The 21,409-nt window shown below is 41.2% G+C and overlaps 1 protein-coding gene across 6 annotated transcripts in view; it reads left to right on the top strand.

Annotated features, from left to right (window-relative positions):
- Positions 1-21,409, top strand: part of Carmil1 (capping protein regulator and myosin 1 linker 1) — a 270,455-nt gene that overhangs the window by 93,238 nt on the left and 155,808 nt on the right. For all 6 annotated transcript variants that reach the window (XM_090356285.1, XM_090356284.1, XM_090356283.1 and 3 more), the window contains exons 3-4: positions 15,693-15,743; positions 20,694-20,753. In XM_090356285.1, the coding sequence (XP_090212411.1) occupies positions 15,693-15,743; positions 20,694-20,753 (111 nt within the window). The remainder of the gene's footprint in view (positions 1-15,692; positions 15,744-20,693; positions 20,754-21,409) is intronic.

Here is a 21,409-nt window from a genome sequence, read left to right as displayed (position 1 = left end):
AAAGCTAAGGGACAGTTCTCAGGCCCTTCATCTGACCTCCCCAACATGCATTGCCTGTATTTACAGATATGGTGTCAGGTAGAAGAGGGAAATCTGGTAATGTTTCCAAAATTACTCAGCTAGTAAATAGCAGAGCAGGTTGAGGCCTGTCTGTCACGGAACCTTTGTACATCCACCTGCAATTATGTCTTTAGGAAGTGTCTGACTTGCAGAATTCATGTGACCCATCTGTGCTGCTTCTCTTTCTATGATGACAGTTTCTGTGCCTCTACTTCTCTATCCTTAACCTGAAAATCACCCTATCATTCCTACTATTTTAGCATAGTCTATCCATGAATTTTCAAGAGAAAAAAAATTTTCTAGCTGGGTGCAGTGGCTCCCACCTGTAATCCTAGCTACTCAGGAGGAGGAGATCTGAGGATCAAGGTTCAAAGCCAGCCCCGGGCACAAAAAACCTTGAGATTCTTATCTCCATTTAAGCTCTAGAAAACAGGAAGTGGGGCTTGGCTCAAGGGTAGGGAGGTAGCCTTGAGCTGAAGAGCTCAGGGACAGTGCCCAGGCAGAGTTCATGCACCATGACCCACCAAAAAAAAAAAAAAAAATCTTCCCCAGTGCCTGTCTATTCTTGTTCCCAATTGAGTTGCTTTAGATTCTCTACTTCTATGTTTCCATCCATACTTCCTGTCTCTATAGGAATCAGAACTAGAATTTTGATTCATTTCTTTTTATTCCACTACATAGCTCCCTCTCACACCTCTCTCATGGTCTCTTCCCTGTGTTTTATTGAGAGGTAGTGGTACTAGAATCAAACCTTGGACCTTGCACACATGCTAGACTTGTGCCTCAGAAATCTGTAATATAGTAACTCACCTTTGCTTGCAAAAATGAATAAAGTTATGTTTTTTTCCCCCTAAGTATCAGTCTTTCATGAACTTAGTTTCTTCAGTGTCTAATTAAGGAAGGTATTTCACCGATGACTTTGATAGTCAATTCTAAACTCGCTGTATTACTTCGTGAATCTGAATTGGGTCTGGCAATTCAGAGATATATGTGTGTTTAGTCTGTTTCAACGGCAAGATGGATGAATGAAAGCCCATCCTCCAGCTGTCTGGTAGGAAATTAGACAAAACTTGCTCTGTCATTTGAATCTGGTAGAGAGTTTGATGATGAACAATGAAAATGTACCATGCCCGTAGCCGTCACGTGAGTTGGCTGGGTTCCAGCCTAGTCGTCTTTTCCTTTCCATTTTCTGACTCTGTAGCTAGCATCTTAGCAGATCCAAAGGTATTGTTGGGACACGTAGAACACAGAGTCCAAAGGACAGACAGTGACACCAGTTCTACCTATCAGTGCTTCTGAGACCTGGCACCCGTCTTCCTCAGATTGCACAGTGAAGGGTTAGCTTGTACTTTTCTTGTCCTTTTCTTCATGTACTTTTTTTCTTCATGTACTTTGCCGTTCCATATCTTCCTTAGTTCTCTTCTTCTTTTCTGATCGAGATTTACATTTACACTGTGAAATGGACTGGCATTAATCCTTCTCTGCCTTAATTTCATTTTCAACTGAAAAGTACTGATACCAGTAACACTCCCTTTACTCACGTTGCTCTTGATAGGACAAATGAGATAACTGAGCTATCAGGTGCTTTGAACTTAAAAGTGGTAGAGTGGTTCAATTATAGTAAGACTCTTCTATCTTTCTTTATTTTGATGTGACATTTAACATGTGAGTATTGAATGCACATCAGGGAAAGAAATCTTATCGTAAATGACATTGCTAGAGTGATGGATGGCTTATGAATATCCAAGTTGCATGTAATAACTAAGAAAATGTGCTTAAAAACTGTAAAGATCAAGCTAGCTGCAATTTCTTTGCAAAGACAAAAAATTGATGGGAAAGTTTAGTGCATAATAAAAAAATAACATATGCTTTCAGATTTTAAGAAGCTTATTTTATACTTGAATTTCAAGAGAAAAAGTATAACATGTAATTGTGTGTTGTGTGTTGTGCTACAGCGTTTTTTTTCAAGATCTGTACAATCCAGTATGGAAGCTATTAGCTGCAGTAGTTATTCTGGTTTTAGAAAGTTCTATGAGAGAGTCCTATTTTATAGAAACAGAGAAAAGCAAAAGGACTTCCTTCCCAAATTTATTGCTTAAACTTTAAATAGTCTCAATTGGGTACAGTGATTCTCACCTGTAATCCTAGCCACTCATGGCTGAGATCTGAAGATCATGGTTTGAAGCCAGCCTGGGCACTAAAATCCATGAGACTCTTATATCTCCAATTAACCACTAGAAAACTGGAAGTGGCACTGTGGCTCAAGGGATAGGATGGTAGCCTTGAGCTGAAGAGCTCAGGGACAGCGCCCAGGCCCAGAGTTCAAGCCCCAAAACTGATCAAGAAAAAGAAAAAAAAAGAATTTAAGTAGTCTTTGGTTGTCTATTATTTCCTTTTAGATGCCCATTTGACATGATTGAAACACAAGATGGTGGCTGGGCAAGGAAGCATTGTTTGTCCCTGAAAGATCATTATTTCCCCATCTAATAAGCCCTCAATTTGATCATCTTCAGAGTGACAGTTGGGAATGCCTAGAACTGGTTCTTTGCTTTCATATTGCTTTTTCCTAAAGATTCCCTTGCTTTACTAGATAACATACCACCTGGAATAAATGGACTTCCTGGGCACAGACCAAACTGTTACTTCTAGCAAAGTAAAGCTGTTTTTGATTCAACATTCCCTCCATCATTAAACAAAGTTGGCTCCATCATCAACATATTTGTAGAGTTCCAACACCTTCCACCATTCTTGCTGCCTTTTGAAGCCTAACCACCATCTCTCCTGGAAGACACTGAAGGTGCCTCTTCCATGGATTCCCTATTCCTACCTCTCTAGTCAGAGTCAAGTTTTGACAGTAGTCTGCAAGGCCTCACAAACCCCAGGGCTTCTCTTACCCCATGCCAGTCTTATACTTGTTTACTTCCCCCCTGAGTTCCCCAGCACTTATTGTCTTCAAGTCACACTACTTTACTTTCGTCTTCTTTACATCAGTGCACAATTGCCTCAGAGCCTTTGCCAGTGCTGTTCCCTGTGCAAGGACCACTCCTATCTGAGATATCAATATAAGATCTTACCCAACTACTGATAAAAGCCACCTACCACCAGGTCTTCCCACCTGCTACTCAGCAGACACTCCCTGTTTCCATCAAATACTGTATTTGTCTTTATGATACTTCCTACCATCAACATACCAATGTCTGTAGTATATAATCTGTCTTCTCCTGGTAGAATATAAGCTGTTTGAGGGCAGGACTATAGATCTTTTTTTTTTCTGTTTGTGTCTAGTGCCAGAAAACAAATTACTCACCAGTTTTTTGTTGAATGAATAGAATAATTACTTAACTATTTAATGACAGTTGTGATATCCTTAAGTGTCCAGTACCAAGCTAATACTCAATAATTATCTGTTCAGTAATTAAAGATTTAATGATAGATATTTAATGACCAAATGTGACTATGATAAATATATGCATTTGAAATTCCTGTAATTCTAGATATTCAGGAGGATCATGGTTCAAAGCCAACCTAGTAGCCAGGAAAGAAGAATGTTCATAATTGAAACTCATGATCATTAGAGATAGAGAAGTACACAGTTGTGGCCCCTTGTGTCATCCTGTCTCAACCCAAAGGCTCTCAAGAGCTGGTTTCAGGCCCTGCTTTGAGTCCTGTTCTATAAGGGGCCTCCATTGCTCTCCTATACTCTTTAAGGGGACCCCATAGTTGGAACACATTAGGGAAACGAGACCTGGAAGAAGGTAGGGCTACCAAGTTTGGCTGACCGATGGATGCCTTTGCTGGCTGGCTGATGCTTTACCAGAACACCAGCACACTCAAAGGAGGTTGAGGAGGGTGTTGGAGCTGAGTTCCTGTGGGTGAGTACATTGGTACCAAGGCAGCAGGGGCGAAGGATGAAGGACCCACCCAGAGTGTGCTGTGTTGGGAAGGGAGGTTAATGATTTTTAGAGATAAAGCTGGCAGAATGTCCCCTGCCCCAGGCTAGAAGTAATTGATGCCAGGGTGCCTCACCTAGTGGGTTTCTAACTCAGGGGGAGAGCTTGGGAATGGTCAGTGGCAGTAAAGAAAAGGGGGATCACTTATAGTTTGCTGCTGCCAGGAGCGCAGGGAGGAAGGAGACACAGCAGTGAGGAGTGTTTCTAGAGTGCACTGTTAATGCCTAAACCCAACTTTCTCCGGTTGTGCAGATGCTAGAGCTTGGCTTAATGTTTAGTTGGAAACTTTTGGCCTCTTGGCAAGATACTTAATTCCTTCACTAGATAAATGATGTTTCTATGTTCACTGAACAGAAACACGTCTACTCATACTCATAATATCTAATCTCATTTACCTGAAGCTTCAAGAATGATAAACATCCTCTATTCAAGAAATGCCATTTCTCCCCTTAGCTTTCTCCTTTGAGTGCGCCCTGACTTTAAAAAATTGTCTTTAAATACTTACTAGTTGCCACTAAAATAATATGTGATTATTTTATTATTATTTTTGTGTGTGTGTGTGTGTGTGTGTGTGTGTGTGTGTGTGTGGTGATACTGGGGCTTGAATTCTGGGCTTGGGCACTGTCTCATGGGCCAGGGTGCTGGTGGCTTATGCCTGTGATCCTAGCTAGTTAGGAGGCTGAGATCTGATGATGGAGTTCAAAAGAAACCCATACAGGAAACTGTGAGACTCTTTTGTCTCCATTTAACTGCTACAAATCCAGAAGCTGAGCTATGCCTCAAGTGATAGAGTACCAGTCTTGAGTAAAACACCTAAGGGACAGTGCCTAGGTTCTGAGTTCAAGCCCCAGTTCTGCTATTAGCGCTCAGGCATGCGCACATGCGCATGTGTCTTTGTGTACATGTGCGCGAGTGTGTGTGTGCACACACACCCCCTTCCTCTCTTTCCCCCTCCCTCCCACCTCACAGGCTTTTCTTTCTAGGATGGTTTGGAACTGCAGTCTTCAGTTCTCAACCTGCTGGGTAGCTAGGATTGATTACAGGCATGAGCCACCCAGTTCCTATTGCGATCATTTCTCAATGTCATAAACCCTGCCTTATCAGTACCTTTTACAAATTACTTCCTTTTGTGAATTTAACTTTGTTGCTTTGTTGTCCCAATGAAGAACAAAATCAAGATAGAGAAATGCACCTGATATCTGAAATCCTTTGTTGAAAATGACTTTTGCATCTGGGAACTGCAGAAAGACACCTTCTTTGTATACAAATTAGTAGGCAAAAGGCAGGGATGTAGTCTTTAGGAGTCTGCACTTTCCCTTCACTCATCTTTTTCTTGTTCTGTTTCTCTTCATTTTGGCAGGTGATTTGACAATTAGCTAGTGGATCTTTTGAAATGGGTTGAAGTAAGCTGAAACAATAAATTTCCAGGTACTTTCCTTAAAGGTTGTGACTACAGATAGGACAGATGGCTCAATTATCTGGTAGGTGACAGGAAATTAGACAAAACTGAAATTTTTGTTTTATTTTATTTTGGACCCTGGTACTGAGGCTTGAACTCAGGGCCAGGAGACCACCTTTTAGCTCTTTTTTCAAGGCTGGCAGTCTATTACTTGAGCCACAACTCCACTTCCAGTTTTGTGTGGTTAATTGTAGATAAGAGCCTTATAGACTTTCCTGTCTGGGTTGGCTTCAAATCATGATCCTTAGATCTCAGCTTCCTTAGTAGCTAGAATTATAGATGTGAGCCAGCTCAGTTCTGGCTTTTTGCTGGGTATTTGGAGCTAAGAGTCTCATGGACTTTCCTACTGCAGCTGGCTTTGAACTACCCTCCTATGATCTCATCCCCAAAACTGAATCTTACAATCAGAATCATAAACAGTATCAGTTTTTGTACCTTTTAAAATCCTGACATTTTATAGCTGGAAACGGAGCAAAGAGGAGCAGTGAAACAGTGTTCATTCATTCAACAGATTTGAGCCCCCCACCCTCTTTTTTTTTTAATAATTTTTTTATTGTAATTAATAAAAGGGTTACATGATATTTGCCAGATAGAAGGTGCATTAATTCACATACATTGATACCCTTTCACATGTCTTGGTACCCATTACCCTCCCCCCCACCCACCACCACCCTCTTTTTTTTTTTGTAGACCAAATATTATTTTTGGTGCTGAGAGTATAGCTTTGTCTAGTGCAGAGATAGTCTTTGTTCCCAGATACCCATTAGGAAGGTGGCAATAAATATAGTCTCACCATAATTAAAATTGTGGTGGGTATTCATAAGGAAATATGCAACTATAGTAAAAGTATGTGATAAGGAGATGTAATATAGTCTAGACTTTCTTTGTTCCTCAAGCAGGCACCTGAAGAAGGAAGAGGTTTGAGTCAGGAGAGGGGCGGGGAAAGGAATGAGAAGAGAGATTATTCTAAGCAGAGGGGAGATGAGTCAGGGCATGGTGACTATGACCTATGATCCTAGTGCTCCTGATGCCAGGGCTGAAGGATCTGAGTTCAGGAATTTGGCACCCGCCAGACTCTATCTCAAAAGAGGGTAGCCAGGGCTCTTGTCCTTGGGCATACCATGCTGTTCTTCCATCCAGGGTGGGTAGATGGAGTGTATGAGAAGACAGAGGCAGGGACTGATTTTGTGGCATAGAATATTGAAGAACTTTAGCAGAACAGGAGCATAATGGTGTTTGGATCTTTGTAAATATTGCTTTTAAAGCTAGGTACCAGTGGCTCAGGCTTGTAATCCTAGCTACTCAGAGGCTGAAATCGAAGGATCGTGATTCCATGCCAGACTAGATTTGGTTTCTGACCCAGTTGATCCCTTTGATTATGAAAGCGACTCCATTTCATTTAACTAAATTCATTTTTGTTTAAAATGCTCTTACTTGAAACAGAGGCTGAGTCCAGTCCTAAATGGCTATCCAATTCCTTTAACCTAGTTTTTGCCTTCATCTGTGAAATAAAACAATCTACCCAGCCTTAGATGCCTCCATGGTTTTTAGCTAGAGTTGGGTTTCAGAAAATCCCTCATCTGTAGAGGAGGGTAACTGGCTCTGGAATGGGAAAGCAGGGCAAGTACTATCAATTAATTGGGACATTAAGAACATTATAGTGCTCTACATCTTCTGTACTCTGGATTGCTGTGACTGTGTTGTTTGTGACTTCATTTAAAATGTAAGTATGGCCATGAGGCTGGAGAAAATCTCATATTGCGTGTGCCACACAATGCAGACTTGTGGGAACCCCATTTTTTACATCATTACTACTGAAAGATCTGGATGGAGATTCTGCTATGTGTATTTCTACTTGGAAAGTCTGGAGCTAGAGATTTGATGAGTCTTCCTTCTTAACTTAAATATTCATTCTGAAAATTACAGTTATGACATCTTTAAAGCTCATTCAGCGGCTAGGCATATTGCTTCAGTAGGAGAGTACTTGTTTAACATGCTCAAGGCCCTTGGTTCAATTCCTGGTGTATGTCTCTGTCTGTCTCTGTCTCTGTCTCTCTGTCTCTGTCTCTCTCTCTCTCTCTCTCTCTCTCTCTCTTACACACACACACACACACACACATCATTCAAGACTAGAATGTTGTCATTAAAAGTAGTGTATCATTCCCTTGTCATTTTCAAAGAATCAGTGTGACAGACTCCAGAATTATTTATCATCAGGTATTTTGAAAAGAGGATCCTATATAAAGGGATAGTAAGAAGAATTAATGTTGTTTTGAGCTAGTTCCATGTTCACATATGGGGAAAAGTTAGGTATGTCTGTTTTCTTCCATGCCTTGAGAATATCTTACAACTTGCAGTCATGGCATGGTAGAAAGAATGGAGTGACTTTGTGTGATTGCTGATAATTGTTCAATTTCTGGGTAATGACAGAAGTAATCAGGTGACATAAAAGGATTTGCATAGGTGTTAGGATACAAAAATGGCCTCTTGAGTTAGATGCCACAGTTGAAAGCTTTGAAAGCTGACCTCAGTAACATCTTGTGTCAGGAGCATCTGTTGTTCAGGTAGCAAGGACCCAAGAGTAGCAAGGACCCAAGAGTCTTAAGTCCCTTTAGCAAACATTATTAAGGGATTTGTAATTCCTTGAAGTCCACACAAGGTGGGGGGTGGGTAGGGAAGGGGTACCTCAGAACTAGGAGAATTCCAGAGTGTGGTTAAGTCACAGACTTAGCTTAGAGAGGGAACTTAAAGATGTGTCTCAGCCACTCTCCTCCCCATTATGCTGGCATGGGACTTGCCATGAGGTTGTCCCCAAACACACCATCCTGCTGACTGAGCCTCTTGAGTTTTGGGGTTATAATCTTATCTTCTTATTTTGAATTTCAGTGAAGTTAGATCCACAGACATAGTTACATTCATAGTGGGTCCTTCTTGTATCACTTGGACTAAATTTGAGTGCTTCTCAATTTAATAATACTCTGGTTCTGTAATTTTAATATTAAAATATAGATAATATCTACAGGCATTATATTCTAGCACATTTCATGTGCCAGAATTCTGCTCAGTTCTGTATACCTATAAAATCATTAAATTATCACTTGGAGCTCTGTGAAACATAGGTACTAATATTTCTGTTTTACAGAGGAGAATACCAAGACACAGAAACTGTTAGTCATTTGACTTGAGGCACATATAGTGAATACTGAACCTTGATTTTTTGACCTTAGCAGTTTTCCCCCAAAATGTATCCTCTAAAACATTAGGCCCAGGCCTGGTCACCTTTTCCTGTAAATATCTTTTTTACTTTATAGACTATAAAACCTCTGTTGAATCTGTTTAACCCTGCTGTTATGGTAGGAAAACAAAACCCAGCAGTGAGACATCAATAATGCTGATGGTTGTATTAATAAAACTTTATTTATAAAAATAGAGGATTGGATTAAGTCTATTGCTTGTAGTTTGTGGACTTTGCATTGGCCTAACATAGTGTTTTCAGGATATCACTACCACTATTGATAGTGTATCCCTTAGCTGTCTCTAAGGTCCAATCCTGAAAGTGGTTTGGGACAGCAACAATAAAATGATGAAGCATTTTTTGATGTTCATTTTGGGTAAAGTATCTTTCTTTCTTGGCTAGAGAGGATCACCATTCATACCTGTGTGGTGGATTGTGAGGCCCAGAGCTGGAAGAGAGATTTCATTCTCATTCAGTTTTTTGTGTGACCTTGGAACAAGTCCTGGCATATATCCACTCTTAACTCTCCACAGTGGTGATTAAAAAAAAAATGAGCCTTACCACCTGCCTCCTCTTCCCTTACCTAGAAAGAAAGGAGGGAAGGACAGTGGGATAGATCGGGGACGGGGATATGCGCTTTGGAGTAATGAAATTTTATCCATAATGTACTTGGAAGTTGGAATTTTGAAGAAGAAGAAGAAGAAGAAGGAGGAGGAGGAGGAGGAGGAGGAAGAAGAGGAAGGAAGGAAGGAAGGAGGAAGACGAGGAGGAGGGGGAGGAGGAGGAAGAGGAGGAGGGGGAGGAGGAGGAAGAGGAGGAGGGGGAGGAGGAGGAGGAGGAGGAGGAGAAGGAGAAGAAGAAGAAGAGGAAGAAGAAGAAGAAGAGGAAGGAAGGAAGGAAGGAAGGAAGGAAGGAAGGAAGGAAGGAGGAAGACGAGGAGGAGGGGGAGGAGGAGGAAGAGGAGGAGGGGGAGGAGGAGGGGGAGGAGGAGGAGGAGGAGGAGGAGGAGGAGGAGGAGGAGGAGGAGAGAAGAAGAAGAAGAAGAAGAAGAAGAAGAAGAAGAAGAAGAAGAAGAAGAAGAAGAAGCAGCAGCAGCAGCAGCAGCAGCAGCAGCTGCACCACCACCACCACCACCACCACCAACAACAACAACCAACAACAACCCATCAAGTGGTATTCATTGTGTAGTTTGCTAGCAAATTAGAGGATGTCTCAGAGGCATAAGAGTTCCACTGAATATTTTGCATATAGAACGCAACTGTGAAAGAATGGCACTGGTTTTAATGACAGCACTGTAGTCTTGAATGGTGTGTGTGTGTGTGTGTGTGTGTGTGTGTGTGTGTGTGTGTGTGTGTGTGTGTTCTGCCTGAGAGGATGTGGGTTTACAGGACCTGGATTTATGGATTGCTATCACAGCAATAAGCTTTAGGCCATGGCATTAAGATAGTAAAGCAGGTAGTTATTATAACTATGCAACCAGAGGGATCCGTAGCCCACCTCATTATATGGCATCTCCATAAAAAAAAATGCAGGCTCTCTCTGCCAAGCTGTTACATTTTAACAGTATGGAGTATTTTTTTTTAGTAGATATGTTTCAAAGTGAAAATTTGAATTTGTAAGTTCAATGGAGAAGCCTCAGAGGGAAGGGGACTGCTGCTTGCATTTCAATGAAAAGGAGAAGAAATTCATTATAGAGGTTGGAAGTGTGGTTTGCATGCTGAGACCTTACTGAAAGACTGAACCTTTCTGGAAAGGTGGGAAGGAAGTAATGACTGCCCTTTTATTAGCCAAGGTTCCATGACTAATAAACCACCTGTACTGCCTTACATGCACTATAACTCTCCATCCTCCCACCATATATATATTTAACTTTGGAAGAATTTTTAAGATTGAAGATGTGTATTAAGCAGAGAATTTTAGTGTAGAATCTACTCCAGTGTCTTTGTGGCTCTGTCCTGTTGACAAAAACAGAACTGTTTAAAAATCTAAATCAAAGAGGCTGTTACATAAGGTAGAAGTGCTGGTATTTAACAAAGGCATGTTCCGTGCTGGGTCAAGTCTTTGTCTTTTACTTAATGTATCACCACAGTAACAGTCCTTATGAAGAGCATTCTTGTTTGAACCCCTCTTGTTTGAGGCACCTCACTTAAGGAGCATTACAATTTCAAGCCCATTAAAGGTCAGCTCTTTCATTCAGCTTGAAAAAGACAGAACCAGAATTTAAATCTTAAGTTTTCCAAGGCTCAAACCGGTTAATAAGGGGATCTGCAGTTCTGTTTTCCTGGGATTCAGGCTGTGCGATATCAGGGCTAGAAGTCACGTAGGCACACAGAAAGAGTTGAGTTTTCCTGTGGATTCTCCCCCATCCTGCTGGAATCCACACTTGGTCAAGGCTATAAATCCTCAGATGGTTTTGGAGGCATCCATGTTATTGAGAGGCCAAGTTGATGGGAACTCTCCAGTAGGATTATTCCCACATTACCTGGTTCAGTTTGCATGGAGAAAGCAAGAGGCACAATTTTGTTGGGATCAACAATACGTTTTACCTTGTTTAGTATTGCTAAACTGTTTGCTAGTATAGTGGCTTGGGGCCACTCTTAGGAGTCAGGTGGGTCAACTTTGGGAGATTTACCCCCGTTTCACTGCTTTCATGTTACCGATTTTCAAAAGAACTTCCATGTGCCCTTGGAGCTTCTAGCTGGCTTTCAGAAATGGGGATTATCTGTTTTCTTTCTAAGCTGAGACTCTCACCAATGTGCCTCTGAGATTCTCTCACCAGTGTGTCTCTTTTCACAGAGATCACTTGGGACTATGTCCAGCCTCTGAAGGATGTCGTATACACACAACAGGGAGAGGACATATAGGCTATAGACTGTGAGCGCTGTTATTGCCTTTGTGAAGACAGAAATGGTCATTGAAAATCCACACATCTGCCTATGATAGAGTCATTGGTCATTTCTCAAAGGAGAAGCTCCCTGTGATGATGCTTGTGGAGAGGACAGGTCAGGAGGAGGCAGGCAGATCCTCTGATGTTAACTCCTCAAGTTCCATCACTGTCACAAGATGGAAAGGCCAACCTGTGTTTTATGCCGGTGGTGACTGCCCCATTCTTTATTATCTGGGTACACGATTTGAGATTTGTTTTTAAGACACATTAATTAGAATTACTCCAGGGACCATGTAATCATTTAATTACCCATGTGCTCATTGTATAATGATGTCAAAAGGTGCCTTGTCATTTTTAGTTCATGTTTTGTTCATGACAGTGTGACTGTATTACAGATGGGATGCTTATCCAGAAAGCTATCTTTCTTCAGTGGCTAGTGTGTAGTGCTTCTTGTAATTTTATAAATAAAATCCAAGCTTTCTAGTGATTCCCATAGAAAAAGGGAAGTGGAAGGTAGGAGTGGATATCAAGAAAGGGCAACTAAGCAAGCTGAAGGGGACTTGGGAAAGAGTGGCTTTAACAGCAAAGAGAAATAATGGTCTGAGGAAAAGGATGAAGTACCAGCGAGGAAAGACAGACTCAAGAGATGTACATAGACTCTGGTAGACAAATACAAAAACCAAGACACAGAGGCAGTAACAAAACCAAAAGATGTTAGGAAAAAGAAGCGGGCAGGCAGACAGAGCAACCTTTTCCTTATGGTTCCCAGGCCATCCTCATCCTACTGCTGATCCTACATCTGATTGCTTCCTTCTGACTTTCAAGTTCTTTGCCTCATCCATGTTTCTAAGAGTAGAACTACTGAGGAATCTGGCCCTTGGCAAGGGGAGATTTGAGATCCAGTGTAAGTAACTGGGAGCCCCATCTCGGGAACCAGACTATGTTGCATAGGACCCCAACTCTGCCATGTGCTTTCTGGGCAACCTGTGTAGGTTACATAATCTTAAAATGGAGGTGTTTGGTAGAACCCCATAGGCCATACAAGAAGTAAATGAGGTAACTCATGCAAACCTGTTAAAAGTGTACGGGACAGGAATTGGGTGGGAAATGATTCTGGATGTTGAGGGAACAATTTTCCTTTGAAGGAATGTTTTCAGAGCAAAATATATTTTCATGAACTCCAAAAAGTTCATACATTCCTATCTGGGGTCTTTGGCTTTGACCCTCATTACTAATGTAAGATGAGAGTGAGGAGGATGGACCGGGAATGAGAGCCTGCAGCTTTGAGTCCTGGCTCTGCCACTAGCTGCCATGAGATGAAATATTTCTGGACTGCTCTCAGATTGTAACAAGTGTGTGGGGGGGTTTTAGGTCTTGGACCAAGTGCTAGTGAGACCTTTCTGGCATGTGAGTTTTATGATTTGGCTCTACAGAAGTTTGTGGACTTAAGCTCTTGGAAAGAATTGGGAGTGAGTATAAAGTTAATCTTGGATGAAAGAAGTGTGGGTACTGCTTTGTGAATATGGTGGGGTGGGGTGGGGTGAGGTGGGGTGGGGGGAATTGAGTAGTGAGAGTGGGTGGGAATCTGATTACCTTGCCTGTGATTGTGGCTGTCAGCATTTTCTCTTTTCTTCTATTTTCTTGGGGGCAAAGCAGTGATTGAAAGAGTCATAGATCCTGAGGCTGACGGAAATGGAAAACTTAGTGTACTTTGGAGCATGGATTTTAGTTCTGGGAAGCCAGGTATTTCATCCTTTAAGATGAGTTCTGATTTCATAATGAAGTCATTGGTAACTTGTTTTCTGGGACTAAGCATATGACAACACAGCCCATGCCAGTCTCTGGCTCTCTTTTATCTCCCTTTCTAAATTCCTCCGTATTGTTGCCATGCCTCTACTGTTGGACTCTGCTTAAGGGCCTGTGTGTCTCATGTAACAATTTTTTTCCTTGCCCTTTCCAAGAAGGGGGCCAAGCTCTTAATTTCCCAAGTAGTATTCCCATTGCCAAGTGTTGGCTAGAACAGATGATGAGAAAGTTCAGCTTTCAAAGTATATTTATATTTGGAGAGAATTTAAAAAATTAACTCTTGGTATGTTTAGGAAGTTATCCCTTGAGCTGACAGCTTTGCAAGTCACTTCAAGCCCTGCACTGTACTAGACCATATCCTTTCCTACAACAAATGAGTCTTTAGCTGTTGTGTTAAGGCAGAGAGCACATGGAGACAGAGTTGAATTGTCACGTGGAAATCTAGACTGGTAGTTAAGAACATAGGATTTGGAGTTGTCAGAGCTGAGTGGACCTGTTATATGACATTGAGTGTTATGGAGTCTTAGTTGTTAGCAAACGTGGTTGCTGTGAGAAGGTTGTATGTCATTGTACGAAAAAAAAAGTTTTGCCAACTGCATTAGCTTTTCCTTTGAGAAAAGCCACTTAGAAGAAAAAAAATTATTTTGGTTCATGGTTCAGAAGTGTCTGTCAGTGGTTGCTGTACTCTATTGCTGTGGGCCTGTGGTAAGGCAGAATGTCATGGTGGACAGGATGTAAGGATGTAGTGGACAGGATGTCAGGATGTACTAGAGCAGAGTTGTTGACCTCATGGAAGCCAGGAAATGGAGGGGGAGGGAGAGAGAGAGAGATAGGGAGAGATAGAGATAGAGAGAGAGCGGGGAGAGCGGGGAGGGCGGGGAGGAGAACACACGGGTACCAGGGATAAGGGATATCTTCCAGGAATTCCTCTTATTAGGAGAAAAAAAAACGATGTGATTTCTTTTCATATCTAGGATTCCTTTATAATATGTGTATCATAAATTGGTGTGAATTGAGTTTTTTTTCTATGATTATTCCAAGATGACAGATGGACATAAAGAAACAACAAAAAAATCAGTTTCTGTCTTTTTTTGGAGATTATAGAGTGAGGGACAAAGCCAGGCCCCCTGGGCACACCTGTTAATTCACTTTTTGTGTTTAGATCAGCAGTTCAAGCCCTGGATTGAGCAGGAAGACCTTGGCTCTGTCTTTGTTTAAAAGTTTTGGTATCTTTGACTTGGGAATTTCTAAGGTTTTGTTCAAATCATTCATTTTTAGACAAGTACAAAGTCTCATCTGCTATATAGGGATTTAATGAAAAGAAAGTTCTTAGAAGATGAATAAAGACAATTCTATCAGGACTTGAAATGATTCAGTGTCTCCCTTTGAAGTTTTATTTCAAAAGCTCATCGATGTATGGGGTTCGGTGATGTATACCTGTAATTCTATCTACTAAGGAGTTGAAGATACAGGGGATCACAGGCCAGTGTAAGACTTGGGAAAAAGTTAAGGAGACTACACATCTCAGCAAACAAGCTGAGTGTGTTGGTGAACACCTGTCATCCCAGTTTCATGGGAGGAACAGGTAAGAGGACCTTGGTTTGAGGCTGCCCCTGGGCAAAAAGTGAGATCCAATTTGGAAAATAACTTGATGTGAAAAGGTCTGGAGACATGGATCAGGTAGTAAAGCACTTGCCTAGTGAGTGCAAAGTCCTGAAACTAGACTCCAGTATCAAAATAATCACCAATCAATCAAATCAATCAAATCAAGGAGCCCATCATCTTCCAGCTTCTATCAGGATTGCCTGAATTATGGAGGCAGGCTTAGACAGTGAGGCTGTAGATGTGCAATCCCTGCTCAGTGCTGGAACTCCTAATTCAACTTCTTTGTATTCACAGAGGCCTGTGGTAGGTAGAGAGTGCCCATCTACATGTGACACCCCCTGCTATCTAAATGTTATTAGCTGAGTAAACAGAAACTTCCACAGATGTGCTGTCTGATTGAGAAAGAAGCAAAGGCGGAAAAGATCTCTTGGGTGTTGAGCTCATTTTGCTGCCTTTCAGCAAGTATTGTCAGCTGGAGTCCTGAGAGTGGAAAGCAGGAGGGCAACAGGCCATCCCAGGTCATTTACTTTTCTTCCACCACAGGAGTCAAGCCTTATTGTGATACTGAATCATGACCCAGGCCACATGAGACCAAGGCTTCTGAGGATTCTGTATCTTTCAAGTCCTTGGTGAATACCACCAAAGCTCATTTTGGGTTCTGATTCTGATGCTGCTACTTTTGTCTTACAGGTGCTTACATCATGCCGGGCCTTCCTTGTCACGGCACGCATCCCTACCAAGGTAAGCAGCGATGGATAATCTCAATATCCCCTCCCCTCTCTGATTGTATTGGGACTTGAACTCAAGACTTGGGCATTGGCCCTTAGCTTTTGAACTCAAGGCTAGCACTCTACTATTTTAGCCACACAGTTCTGACTTCTTTTTTTTTGGGGGGGGGGGATAGTTAATTGGACATAAGAGAGTCTCTTGGACTTTTCTTGCCCGGGATTAGCTTTGAACTATGATCCTCAGATCTCAGTCTTCTGAGTAGCTAGGATATATGCATGAGCCACTAGTGTCCAGTCCAGGCCCTTTTGATAATATAAAATAAATCTACATAATGTGTTTGAATAAAGTCTATTATAATGGCACTGAAGTTGGCTCCAACTGTCTACATCTATTAAAATATCCAAGGGCAGTGTAGTACATAAGGAGATGGAGTAATCCAGCAGTATCCCTGCAATGGAGTGCACCATTGCATTGCACGTGACATGTCACCTGCCCTCATTCTCTTGATCTGTTTTGAACTGGATTGGGAAGTTTGAACATTACTTCTGATTTCTCTTATTGTCAGGGTTATGAATAAGAAATGTAGTTCTTGATCCAGAGTGATCTGTCTCCAGGCTTGTCGCTTAGAGAAGGCTGGTTTGCATATATCATGATAAGGTTTGGCTGGGATCTAAAACCAGCATCAGTCATATGAATTCTCTAGACAAATAGTTATATTGAGAGCATTAATATACAATTGTTACTGATCATGTTGTGGGTATCTTCCGTCTTTTATGGGCGTGTCTTAATAAAATAGCTTTTTCTTTGGTATAAGGTTGTATGAAAAATGGCACATGTTCTCTGTATTTCAGCATATACATTAAGTGATCTCATGAGCATAACTATGTATAAGACACAGGTGTATATCCCAGTAATTAATCAAAAAGGAATAGCTCTGTAGCTACATCCAGATGATGAAATAGAGCCTTGCCATCACCCCAGTGACCCTAACTATGTTTTTGGGTGGGCCAGTTAATAGATCCATGGTGTCTACACCTTGAGCTAGATTGATGGATCATTTCATATCAACTAGGCAAAGGTTATTGGTCTGAAAGAGCACAAGGCCTCTGGGAAGCTGGCCTGCAGGCTGAGGGCTGTGAAGGAAGCCATGGTGGGAGGGAGAAGCTTGGGAAGCAGGGCAGGACCTAGCCTGGATGAGGACTTGCAGCATGACTGCTGCCTGTGGAATTGTGCACCCGCTGCAGGGTGGTCACGTGAAGATTTTTGGAATTGTTTGTGCAGTTGAGGGATGGGCACTGAGTTGCTACAGGTGAGAGTAGGGTGAGTATCAGTCAAGTTAATTCCTTCCGGTTTCCTGATTAATCAATAGTATCTTTAGTTCTGAGTTTAAAAATGCCCTCAGTTCTTCTTCATGCTGTTTGCATCTCTGTCAGTTTCCTAACTAGTCCTCCTGTCTACAAATTTAACCCAGTGATCTTCAGATTGTCTTGGGTGAAGCTAGGGGTGAGATTAGAGACAGACTTGAATCTTGCTTATGATGCCTTTCAGGGTATGTTAGGGATAGCCCCTTGCACTAATAATAACTCGGAAACCTGATTAATCACAGAACAAGCCAGTCATTCCTTATTGATTGCTAAACCTGCAGATTTGCTTTCTGTGTTGCTCTGGCTCTTTTAGTGCTTTTTGTGGTTGCAAATTCTTTACTTAGCCCTGCTTGCTTATAAAATTTGAAGTTATTCTTCAAGTCTTTTTTTCAGTGCCTACTGAAATGTCATCAGTTTTCTCTGGCTCTCTGGTCCTTTCTACAGAAAAAGCTATTAAAACATTTTACTTTTGATGCTCATTTTTGGTATTCATTTGTGGCCCAGATAACCTCACCTCATGATCTTCCTACCTCAGCCGATCAAATGCTGGGATTACAGGCTTGTGCTATCATGCTTGACTCGGTGGAGGCATTTTAATTGACTTCCAACTAACTTCAACAAGCCAGATCAGCTAGGGATTTCCATTTATATCCCTGATGATGCTAAGTGATGCCAGCTGTACATTTATGATTGACAGTTATAAGGAAATGTACCTGGTTGGAAGTGGCACTCTGGCTCCAGGGGTAGAGTGCAGCAAAAGGAGCACATGGACAGTGCTCAGGCTGAGTTCAATCCCCTGGACCTGCAAACACAAATAAAGAAAATGTACCTAGTTGAACCTGCCTCAATTGTTGAATGAGATCCTCTCTTTTAGCCTCAATTATTTATTTCTAAACTTGTTTATAGTAGTTATAAGCACAATGTTGTATTTTGTTTTGTTTTGTTTTGTTTTTGCCAGTCCTGGTGCTTGAGCTCAGGGCCTGAGCAATGTCCTTGGGCTTTCTCAAGGCTTGAGCTCTTCCACTTGAGCTACAGTACCACTTCTGCCTTTTTCCTGTGTACTGAGGAATCGAACCCAGCTCTTCATGCATGCTAGTCAAGCACTCTACTGCTAGGCCAGACTCCTGGCCTATTGTATTGTTTTTTAATGAACGACATTACACATATCAATAAAATATGTATTATGAAACATTGAATATTGGAATAAATAAATTACTTAGAAAAAAATGGTTCTCTTTTAGCATCAGACAATGATTAAAATTTGAGGAAAAGACGAGAAACATAATGACCTGGAAAAACTTCTGCCCCCAGTTTGCTTAGCAAGTGTCTTCATGTTCTTTGTCCATATCTAACGAGACTTGAATTGGGGACTAGAAGCCCTGGATTGTGGATTGGCTCCTAGAGAAAGGTTACTGAAAGGCCATTACTAAGCTCAACTCAAAGAAAAACTTGAACAGTATAAAAAAGAATGACACATGAGAATGCATTTTATAAGCTGAAAGTGAAAATAATAAAAGTGGGTGTGTCTAACTTTTAGAAAATGAGTCCCTCCTTTAAATGACTTTTCAAAATGAAGCCAAGTATAGAGCTTGGTAATAATAGGTAAGGAGACTAATTGAATGTTTTAAAATATGTGCCTTCAAGGCTGCATTTAACTCTTGGAGGACAAAATACATGTCTCGTTCCTCTTTCAGTATCTCGTGCTGGTGCACAGTAGGTTTCCCACAAATGTCTGCCAGTTGACTAAAGAGCAGAGCAGATTCTTTGTCCACTTCCAAGGTCTTGTGTTTCTAAAGGTCTAACTGCAGATTTTCTGCTCCATAGTCCTTCTTCCCACTCCCTTATCAATACATCATGGTTCATATAAACTGGGATACAGAGTTAAGTCCCTTAGGGTCTTCCCCCCTCCCTCCCCTGTTGTGGGGCTTGAATTCAGGACCCAAGCACTGTCCCTGAGTCTCTTTGTGCTCAAAGCTAGCATTCTACTAATTGATCCACTGCATCACTTATAGTTTTTGAGCGATTTATTGGAGATAAGAGTCTCATGGGGAGTTTTCTGTCTGGGATGGCTTTGAATCATAATCCTCGAGTCTCAGCCTCCTGAGTAACTAGGATTACTGGTGTGAGCCACCAGCACCCAGCTCTTATTCTTTTTTTTTTTTTTAAATCATGGTAGTTGACCTTTTGTTTCAGTAAGCTTTTTCCCTGTAAACTCAGTTAACATGGAGAGAAAATATTTGGAAAATAAGAAGGACCTCTTTATGGATCTTTTTTTCCTGTCATTATCTACACAAAGTAACTATTTACATTGTATTTGGCATTGTAAGTAATTTAGAGTGGTTTATACTACACTGGAGGATGTGTGCAAGCAACTACTGCACCCTGTATGAGGGCCTTGAACAGCCACAGATATTAATAGCCTTAGAGGATAGTGAGGGGGCATTCTGAAATCCCCCAGGATTACCAAGGGACAACTGTATATTTCTAGGTTTAACACAGGGGGGAAAACAGTCCAGCTCAGTCACCCATTTTCTTTGGTGCCGTGGTTGGTTTGTGTTGTAGTAAGATAAAGATTAGTGGCTACTGATCAGGAAAAAGAGGCAAAGGAACTAGGTACTGGTAGCGCACACCTATAATCCTAGCTACTCAGGAGGCTGAGATCTGAGGATCACAGTTAAAACCCAGCCTGGGCATGAAAAGCCCCGAGTGTTTTATTTCCAATTAACCACCAGAAAACTGGAAGTGGCTGTGTGGCTCAAAGTGGTAGAGTACTAGCCTTGAGCTGAAGAGCTCAGGGACATCTTGGGGGGAGAGGCAGAGGGGAGGGAGACGGAGAAGGAGAGAGAGGATATTTGGGAGGAAAAGCAGTTGCTGATTATAGCAGAAGAGAGGAAGGTAAATTTATTAAAATAGAAAGTAGCCCTAGGGATGTAGCTCAGTGGTAGAGTACATGGGCAAGGCTCTGATTTACCTGTCAGTGCTGCAAAATAAATAAGCAAGTGCATAAATAAATAGAGGAACTAATCATTTAGGTACATATAAAGAAAATGGAGTTTTATTTGACTATGTACTTGTCACTGTCAGTTAAACATAGTTTAAAAGTCTCCAATATTGTATTGGGCTAAATCCATTCAAAACAGGACTCCAATTGGTATGTCATCAGCATGTAACACAGGAATTGAAGAAGGAGCAAATTACAGTGACGATCTTTCTCAGACTTTTGGAAGCAGCAGTAAAAAGGAAAAGTATATTTGGACAGCTCATTTACTCAGTATCTAAATGGTGGATTTCAGGCACAAAACCTGGTCAGTTATGGTTATCCCTGGATGAAATCTACAAAGTCAGGCATGTACCTTCTCCTTCCCCTGCAAAAAAAACCCCCATGCTTTTGTACAGTAAGTGGTACTTTTTCTTAGATTTGATTCATTTTAGTCCTAGCTCCCTAGATGAAAGTATTAAGCCAGCCTACCTTCATAAAATGTATCAAATCTTATTTACTCTTGGACTATTTCTAATTATAGTTTTTTTTAACCTTGTATTATATGTTTTGAGTGTTCATTATGGGCTTCTGTTTCCCCCTTCTTCCCTTCAATTACAGCTCGAGCTAACCTTCAGCTACTTGGAGATTCATGGCGTCATCTGTAGCAAGCCAGCTCAGGTGAGTATGAACCCCAGAAGCTTGTCGCTGTGAGTCACAGTCTTTCTTCCTTTCACAAAATGAGGAAGCCTCTTTTATTTGTTTTCACTATTGAAAGTTTCTGGAGACAAAGTAGAATAACAAGGGGAAAGTGGAACTTGGGGGATAGCTCAGAGGCTGTGTGTGGACAGTGTCGTAAATTTATTCCAATAAAGAACATACATAGCTGAAGAGAACTGATTACCTCTCATGTCAGCTGGTGATGTAAATGTGAGAGATTTTGTAAAACTAAATTTAATACTAAAGCCATCTAGTAATGATATAGTATTGTCTAAGTTCTTTTCATATAGAATATAGTAATAAATGAATTTTTTTGTCATGAGAAACCATGTTTATAGAGCTGTAAGTAAAGGCAGTAGAGTGTAATTTGATAACCTTTGTCTTAGGTATATCCATGAAGTTTCCTAATATGCCTTAGAAACATTGTATCCTGCAGGTCTCTTCCTTCTGTCACTATCGTGTAGCTTGCATTTTCTAAAATTATATTTGGTTGGAATCATGTAGGGTGTATTCTTTCCTGTCTGCCTTCTTCATTCAGTTTAATTACACTGAGATTGATGAATTTTGTTGCATGTCTCATTATTGATTCCCCTTTATTTTGCTGAGTACTGTCCCAA

Source organism: Megascapheus bottae, chromosome 22 (genome assembly GCF_031878675.1).
Source record: "Megascapheus bottae isolate mThoBot1 chromosome 22, mThoBot2.hap1, whole genome shotgun sequence".
In the NCBI taxonomy this organism is placed as follows: Eukaryota; Metazoa; Chordata; class Mammalia; order Rodentia; family Geomyidae; genus Megascapheus; species Megascapheus bottae.
The sequence above is the reverse complement of the archived record's forward strand: the minus strand, read 5'-3'. Positions and strand labels throughout refer to the sequence as shown.